Source organism: Pipistrellus hanaki, assembly GCF_964339955.1.
Source record: "Pipistrellus hanaki genome assembly, chromosome: 6".
NCBI lineage: Eukaryota > Metazoa > Chordata > Mammalia > Chiroptera > Vespertilionidae > Pipistrellus > Pipistrellus hanaki.
The window spans coordinates 26669099-26678045 of NC_140508.1; the positions used below are offsets into that span (position 1 = coordinate 26669099).

At 41.0% G+C, this 8947-nt stretch overlaps 1 protein-coding gene across 2 annotated transcripts in view; it reads left to right on the forward strand.

The window, feature by feature from the left end:
- Positions 1-2480, forward strand: part of PAK5 (p21 (RAC1) activated kinase 5) — a 229788-nt gene extending 227308 nt beyond the window's left edge. For both annotated transcript variants that reach the window (XM_084888174.1, XM_084888173.1), the window contains exon 10: positions 250-2480. In XM_084888174.1, coding sequence (XP_084744300.1) covers positions 250-405 — 156 coding nt within the window. In that variant the 3' untranslated portion in view covers positions 406-2480. The remainder of the gene's footprint in view (positions 1-249) is intronic.
- Positions 2481-8947: the final 6467 nt, after the last annotated feature.

Consider the following 8947-nt stretch of genomic DNA (forward strand, 5'->3'; position numbering starts at 1 on the left):
ATGAGAGAGAATTATTGATCAGCTGCCTCTTGCACACCCCCTACTGGGGATGTGCCCGCAACCAAGGTACATGCCCTTGACTGAAATTGAACCTGGGACTTTTCAGTCCACAGGCTGATGCTCTATCCACTGAGCCAAACCGGTTTCGGTGGTAGAGTGATTTTTCTGGGAATTCGCTGGGGAACCATTTCAGGGAAACTGGGCGAGCTCTCTGTGTCAGCCCTCAGGATGCTGTCACTGTTTTCACAGGTTTCTTCTGTGCTCCGGGGATTCCTGGACCTGATGCTGGTGAGGGAGCCCTCTCAGAGAGCCACAGCCCAGGAACTCCTTGGACATCCGTTCTTGAAACTGGCAGGTCCACCTTCTTGCATCGTTCCCCTCATGAGACAGTACAGGCATCACTGAGAAGAGGATCCATACAGGTGACATAGCCAGAGGAGGACACGAGAATAATTCAGGAGAACACGAGGAAACCATACAATATGCAAAGGCCTGTGCATTCTAACCAGCTGATCAGTGGGACAGTGTGATGACCAGCAGGGTTTAACAGACCAGGGCATCTTCTTGTGTCTTAATCGGCATCTCTCCACTGACAGCTGGCATGCTCATTGGGAATACGGCTTTCATAAGTCATCATTATATTTTTCAGCCCTTCATCCAGCAAATCAGAAGGACTCAGTACAAACTCTGTTACGATACATCCTAGCCACATGCAGGGTAACACATAGGATTTTCTATATTGAAAGAATACTTTTCTGGCAAAATAAATAAATAAAAAGGAAGGAAAACAAAAAGCACTTTTTTCTTAATGGTAGCAGTGTAATGTATTTTGCAATGAATTTGTAATTTTTCTGTACGATGGTTTTGATAATTTATAGTACTTTGATGTCGCGTAGCCATTGTATCAGTTGAAGTAATACTTGTTTACTAGCAAGAGTTTGAACAAAGCCTTTCCTACTTTTTTATCCCTTTCAGAGAACCAACGATTCTTAGGAACTTTGAATACTGAATGACTCTCAATCACCGTCAGCTTTAGTAGAATATCTTTCTTATCTTAACAAGTGTCTTATGTGATGGAAGAAGCACTAAGAGTGATGGTGATGGTGGTGTGCATTTCATTTATCCAACCAAAAATAGTAAGGTTTGAGCCACAGGATACCACCAAACTACTCTTTGGGATAAAGCTAAATATTTGGAAAAATCATATTTCCCTTTAAGGCTGTTAGTCACAAACCAGTGTTTGCACAGCAGGTATTCCTTCCCCTTCTCCACCCCCCACCCCCACCCCCATGCCCTGTCTCAAATGAGTATGCCCTCCCCTTGTGGCCAAATTTCCCTCCCAAGGAACAATTTCAGTGCTAGGATCATTGGACTGGGATCCCCCATGTTGAAGGTTTCAGTAAGCTATGAGATTTCCAGTCTCACAAAGGGAAAGAAGAGAGAACAAGGCAGGATGTTTGGTTTCGTTTGTCACTGTTTGAAAACTCTGTATGCTAGCACACCAAACTCTTGTCTGCATTGACCTTCGTATATCGCAGTGTTGATCGCTGTTGTTCATGTATCGTGCTGGAAGCTGAACTGACTCTAGAGGGTGCGTTAGGAAGGGTGGGACCTGACTTCAGTTGTGACCATGTTATAACGTGTTTCTGACATAGGAGAGTTGTGCTGCTGACTAGGTCTCCTCAGATGTTGATAGCAATGAATGACTACTACATTTTGTGTTGCTTGTTGGATGAATTTGCATGTTAACTGTAGGCCAATATAGATTTGCCTTTAAAACTCTGGAAGAGCTACATAGTCATCATTAGTTTCCACTCATTATGCATCAGACAAAAGCCATTTTGTTACCAAACCGGAAAACCAGAGGCACTTCTCAATGACTTCACATACTGTAATAAAGACGAATTTAAATCTGTGAAAATGCTCTGGTTGCTCTAAGCATAATTAAGATTTTTTGTAATTAATAGGTTGCTAATTATTTATTACAATTAAAAGGGGAAAAAAGGCATAAAATGACTTTCTACTGATTAGATTTTCAGTCTTCCCCAAAAACTGGGAATGCCTAACCACAAATAAAATCTGTCATTTTATTTCATAAAATTCAACAAGTCAATGTTTTATGTAAAATATTAAGATATTAATATAAATATGTAATAATAAAAATGATCTAAATTCAGAAAATGGCAGTCCTAAAAATTCATGGAACAGATTGTGTTAATTTAGGCAGGACTATGTAGTAGAAAGAAAAGAAAAATCTCTTTTTAACCAGGACAAATATTAAAACCGTTGCAGAAAATAGTGGATTTTGGATTCCAAACATTTTGACAGTGTACTGGAAATTTTTTCTGTAATTTTCTTATCACTGGATATTTTTTAAACTACTCATTGGGTTTACCGAAAGCTACTGTAGCTTAAGGTTTTGTGAGCACTAACTATTGGCAGAAACTGCACTTGCAAATAAAAATAAATGTTTGCCTTTTTTTTGCATTGTTATTAGAAGCTACTGATTTCCCCAAATTTGTTTCTTGAGTAATCAAGAATGGTTTCATGATGATCTTGGGAAATGCAACTGAGTTGGTATAAAGTTATGGGTAACATCATGATGACATGAGCCAGAGACAAATATTCCCATCCCCAGAGGTTACAAAGAATGTAAAACGATGTTGTAGATACTACTATTGAGGAAAATAATTATTAAATTCTTGAAGCCAAGTTCAAGGAAAGCCAGTTTCATAGCTAAAGACACCCATTTCACTTCCCTGTTCCAAAGATGCCAAACTGATCTGAAGGCTTTTACCAACAACAACAAAACAAAACAAAACAAAAACATAAAAAGGATGACTTTTTTTTTTTTTTTTTTGATTAAAGGTGTGGTGAGAGGTCTCTAATAGCCTGGAAAGGAGTGTCCCCCCTCCCCTTCTTGATTGGGTGCCAAAGGAGATATTACCATTTAAACCATGAAGTTGAGAGGGACACTTGTCTATAAAGAGTTCATTTCTCAACTAGAAATTTCAGTCTGAGATAGCATGATGAGAAAGGATGTAGTATGCCAGGGAAGAGAAAGATGGAGGTAACCTTCCTCAGGCTGGTCCTCAAATCCATTGCAGGGCATGGAAGGAGACATCAGCTTCCTTTGGTGATGACGGACCATAGAAAAGGAACGGGGAACATGGCAATCCTTTTAGCTAAGCAATGGGATGGCCCAACCTAGGGAATGTATTGGAGGCATACACCATGGAGGGAACTGAAGGGAGGTATGGCTCCTTTTCTGCAGGGTGAAGGCATCAGGGTAGAGCTGAACCTGATTCTAAAAACTAGTACCATCTTCATCAAGACCACTCTCAATGACAGAGGCTTCAGGCTGACACAAATGAGATTCAGGCATCTTCCCTTCGTCCAACAACATCTCCAAAGCAACCTTCCTTCCCAACTGCTCCCTGTAATTATAAGCCATGTGTTAGAGTGAGACCCCATGATTTGGAGAAGGGACTTGGAAGAAAGAAAGGGTAAGAAGAGCACATATCCTGGTTCCTGCCCGTACTTATCCACTGCTACCTCCTTAACTTTTTCTGATACAAGTTTAGCCCAAGCAAAGGAGAGGGGATTTATTTTAAATTAGAATGGATTATTTTTCAAAATATATTTTTATTGATTTCAGAGAGGGGGATAGAGACATCAATGATGAGAAAGAATCATCAATTGGCTGCCTCCAACATACCCCCTCCCTCCACTGAAGATCGAGCCTACAACCTGGGCATGTTCCCAGATCAGGAATTGAACTATGAACTCCTGGTTCATAGGTAGATGCTCAACCACTGAGCCATGCTCGCTGGTCATGAAACGATTTTAAATGGACTAGACAGAATCATGAGTTATGGTTGTTACTCATTACCACTGGGAAGAACACACTTAATAGAAATTACTGGAAAAATAAAATTATTCCATGAAGTTAATAACTCAAGGAGTTGAGTCAGACTCCTTGCTCAAACTGGTTTTTTTTTTTTTTTAAAGAGTACTGTGTCATCAAAGAAATGGTCATGCGATTCCAGAGAAAAGATAGGTTTGTTCTTAATTAGGTACAAAATGTACAAGCAGAAGCATCTGTGAAAGTGACATGACATGGTACAAATTCAAATTGTGCAGTGAAGTGGGTCAACTTGAGCCTGAAAATGTGTGCATTCTGAATTATATTTCCACTCAAATTAATATATCACCTTAATGTGAATTCTGCCAAAAGAGAACCAAACACTTTGACACAAATAACTTATTTGGGAGATAATCCGAGGAAGTTCACTCAGCATGGTAGAGTGGAGAAATAACAAAGAGGAGAGGGAAATTTTTGAGAGAAAAAAAAACAAACATGTTTTAATGAATAGGTTACTACAATGGGTGACTGAGGCTCCCACTGGAGAACTGGGAGAGACACGTGCTAAATTTTTGTTCACCATCCCCTATCCCTCATTGGTTGAGAGTTGCTCCTACAGCTTCAATTCCCAGAGCTTCCATCTCAACCTATACCTGGCAGTTTGCTTTCTCTAATGAAGAGGGAGAACACAGAAGCCATGGGCATGTGCAGAAACCGTCACCAGTGACTTTCAGGAAGGGCTGAGGTGGGACCCTAACAACATCTCCTACATAAATAAACTTGGTTAAGGACAAAAAGAGGACCCAAGGGAAAAAAAAAAAAAAGAATTACTGATTTCTGGACTAAAATGTACTGCTTTCTATGCAAAGTTGTTCCTTATCTTGAAATTTGTTCAGGTAGCAAATGTTTTAAAAACCATTCCTCATTGTCAGCATTTAATAAAATGTAAAGCTAGAAAGGACTTCAAGGACGTATGATCCATCTTAAATGCACTAACCAAGGCTTCCAGCATTAATCATAATACCTGAACATACACACACACACAAACTTTGGTTCCATGCGGGCAGGGATGTTTACTTAATTTGTTCACAGATATGTCCCTAGTACCCATACCAGTACTAATAAATACTTGTTATCTCATTTGTCACATGAACCTTTCTGAGTCCGTCCCCAGCAGACAACCAGAAGGGTTTGGTCACTTTAAATGACAACTGAGCCAAAACCAATTTGGCTCAATGGATAGAGTGTCAGCCTGTGGACTGAAAGGTCCCGGGTTCGATTCCAGTCAAAGGCAGGTACCTTGGTTGTGGGCACATCACCAGTAGGGGATGTGCAAGAGGCAGCTGATCGATGATTCTCTCTCATCAATCTATCCCTTTCTCTTCCTCTCAGGAAAAAAAAAATCAATAAAAAATATATTTTAAAAAATGCATTAGGCCTGGAGCTCTGGACCTAATTCTCACCCTTGCCCCTCTTGCCTGTCTGAAGCCTATGGACCAGTCTAAGAAAAGGTGGTTTTAAATGCATCAAGTAAAAACACATCAGCTTATACAAAGGAAACCAATTAAAGTATAGTTATCAAAATGTTTTAATGTTATGGTTATAAAGCATTAAATAAAAATATCTTGGGAAGATCTACCATAATTTCAAAATAAGGAGTTTAAATAACTTTGATATATCACCAACCAATGTAATGTAGTGATTTCTTTTTTTAAAATATTATTTATTGATTTTTTTTACAGAGAAGAAGAGAGAGGGATAGAGAGTTAGAAACACCGATGAGAGAGAATCATCTATCAACTGCCTCTTGCATCCCCTCCCCCCCCCCCCCCCCGAGATGTGCAGGCAACCAAGGTACATGCCCTTGACCGGAATCGAACCTGGGATCTTTCAGTCCGCAGGCCGACGCTCTATCCACTGAGCCAAACCGGTTTTGGCAAAGGATTTTAAATATATATAAAAAATATATATAATTTTATTGATTTCAGAGAGAAAGGGAGAGACAGAAATATCAATGGTGAGAGAGTATCATTGATTTGTTGCTTCCTGCACACCGCACACTGGGGATCAAGCCTGCAACTGGGCATATGCTTTGACTGGGAATCAAACTGTGACCTCCTGGTTCATGGGGCGACAGTCAACCACTGAGCCATGCAGGCCGAGTGCTAACCAGTTTTCATATTGTTATACAAAATTACCTGGGGAGGATAATAAACTGCAGAGATTCTCACTCAGTCTGGGATGATGTCCTAGAACTGATGTTTCTTTTTCAGTGGCCCCTGGGATGATTCTGATGCAGGCTGCTTGCAAACTTCACTTTGACACTAACGTCAAGCTATGCCTGCCTTTCTGAGGCGATTCCTCCAGGGAAGTGTTTGTGCCCAATGCCAGCCTGGATGACCTCCAGGTAAAACACCTCAGCACATGCACACAACAGGGCATCCCCACTATCTCTCTTCCCATCTTCCACCTTTCTCAGCTGCCTCCCATACCTATACCCACACCCACACCATACCCACACCTACATGTCTTTGCCACCTCTTTGTTCATGGAAAGATTGGGCAGTTGGCTAGATGACAGTGGTCATAGTTTAGACTGGAGAAAAAAAGTCTCCCCTGCCCTCTGAGAAAGCTTCCAGGGAGCTATTTCCCAAATATAGGGGAACCCTGCCAAGAATCCCACTCAGAATATAAATGAAACTCATGCTCCCCCAATAGAAACCTGCATAAGATTGCTCCAGCCAGGCTTTTCCAGGCTGGCAGAGCAGCAACCGGACCCAATATCCGTTTGTGCCCAGAGAAACTTGTGTTTGAAACTCCAGTAAAAAATGAAAAAGGACAGTTAAAGGGATTATTGAGCATCTGTGGTTTGTCCGTTTGTTTTCTCTCATCTCTGAGCTTGGGGAACAACAGAGAGACAAGCTACAGCCTCAGCTTGTTCCTGGTATAGCAGCAGCTGTGAATTGCAAAACAGTGACCAGGACTGAGACATGGGGGCTGACTTAGTGCCTCTGGACTCCTGGTCTTCCTGCCCACAGATCACTGCCCCTGCCCAAACAGCGGCCTCCCACCCCGATGTTGTTAAGTTGATAATGAAGATGAAGACATGACTGAGAGAAATGAAGTGAGGAGCAAAGAAATTAGGCTGAACTTTAGACCTTTTTCTAGCTAGCTAGAAAAAGAGGATGTGATTAATAACAATGATAGTCATAATGCTACCCTTTCATGCTTACTGCATTCTGCAGGTGGGAAAATCAGTCTTAAGTTTGAGATTGAAAATATTTGGATCATAGCCTGGCTGGTGTTGCTCAGTGGTTGAGCATCAACCCATGAACTAGGAGGTCATGGTTCAATTCTCAATCAGGGCACATGTCCCGATTGTGGACTTGATCTCCAGTGGGGAGCATGCAGGAGGCAGCCAATCAATGATTCTCTCTCATCATCGATGTCTCTATCCCTCTATCCCTCTATCTCTCTCTCTGAAATCAATAAAAAAATTAATTTGTATCCTAAAAAGATTTAATTAGTCAGCTTAGACATAGGGAGGTGGCCACATGACAACTTTCTGAAAAGAGCCATGGCACTGTGTTCTTTTTAGAATGACCTGCTTGTGTGTTGTTTACTTATCAATCCTCCATTATAAACTCTAAGTTGTCAAGCTTACTATTGAATACCCAACACTTAGCCTGTACTAAGTGGGTGCTATCAAAAATAATGACTATCAAAAATAATAGAGTCTTATGTTTTGTGAAAGTAAATTTTAAAAAACAACACAAATTTACTGTTGTGAAAGTAAATATGGAATTTTCAGATGTATGGCTCAAATTTCTAAAAGTTTGTCTGAAAGGGTTACGGAAATTAAGGTTAACTTATTGCTACAACTAAGTGTCCATTTGTCCCAAAGTCCTTGGATGATTCCAATAAATAATGAAGTTTGCAAAGAAGAAGAAGAAGGAGAAGGAGAAGGAGGAGAAGGAGGAGGAGGAGAAGGAGGAGAAGGAGGAGGAGGAGGAGGAGGAGGAGGAGGAGAAGGAGGAGGAGGAGGAGGAGGTCACAACATAGGATGCTAAAAAGGAAAGGGCTTGTCCAGTTTGGGCCAGGGGCAAGATGATCACAGATGATAGCAGAATGGAATAAACCTTGGGGAGATGTTCACAGGTACAAAAGGCAGCTCCTTTTTCCTGTGAAAAGTGCAACTTTTATGAGAAATTGAGGCTTTTTTCTCACTGGTACCAGACAGACATGAAGAAAGTTGATTCAGAGGAAAAGACTGAGGTTGAAAGAGCAACAAACACATGGGTAACAATGGCAACTGGCTGACGTTTATCAAAATTTGCTGGGATCCTGGATTTGTAAAGATACACTACTGCCAGAAGTGGAAGGCTGGAGGGGATGGATCCATACTGCCTCTTACGTGGTGGAGACTGCATGGGGGTGATGGATGTCCACCTTAACACCAGAAGATACATTTCTCTCCCCTCCACTTAGATCTTCTGAAAAATGATTATTTAGGAAATGTGGGAATTCAAATAATGAAGTTTCAATATATTACACTTCAAATAAAACCCCACCTAGATTACCATGTTCAGTCCAGCTTTTTAATATATTTTTAATTGATTTCAGAGAGGAAGGAAGAGGGAAGAGAAATAGTAACATCAATGATAAAGAGAATCATTAGTCGGCTGCCTCCTGTGCGCCCTCTACTGGGGATTGAACCTGCAACCTGGACATGTGCCTTGATCCTGAATCATACTGGTGACCTCTTGGTTTCTGGGTCAATGCTTAACTGCTGAGCCACACCCAGCTGAGCCAGTCCAGCTTTTTATCCAAAGTGAAATACCAAATTCAAGACCAAGAAGCATCAGAGGCAATATCAGACCAATTGCTAAGAGGTGCCATCATTAAGACGATGTATAATTACCAAAGAAATCCATGTCCTATCACCTGGAAAGGCCCACATCCCCTTCAATGCCGCCTGCCCATTCTTTGCTTTTTCTCCTTTTCATCATTCCCCTCTCTCCTCTGGATGCCAAAGAAATCATTTTAGGTTTGTTTTCTTGTTTCAAGAAAGCAGCCAAACTTT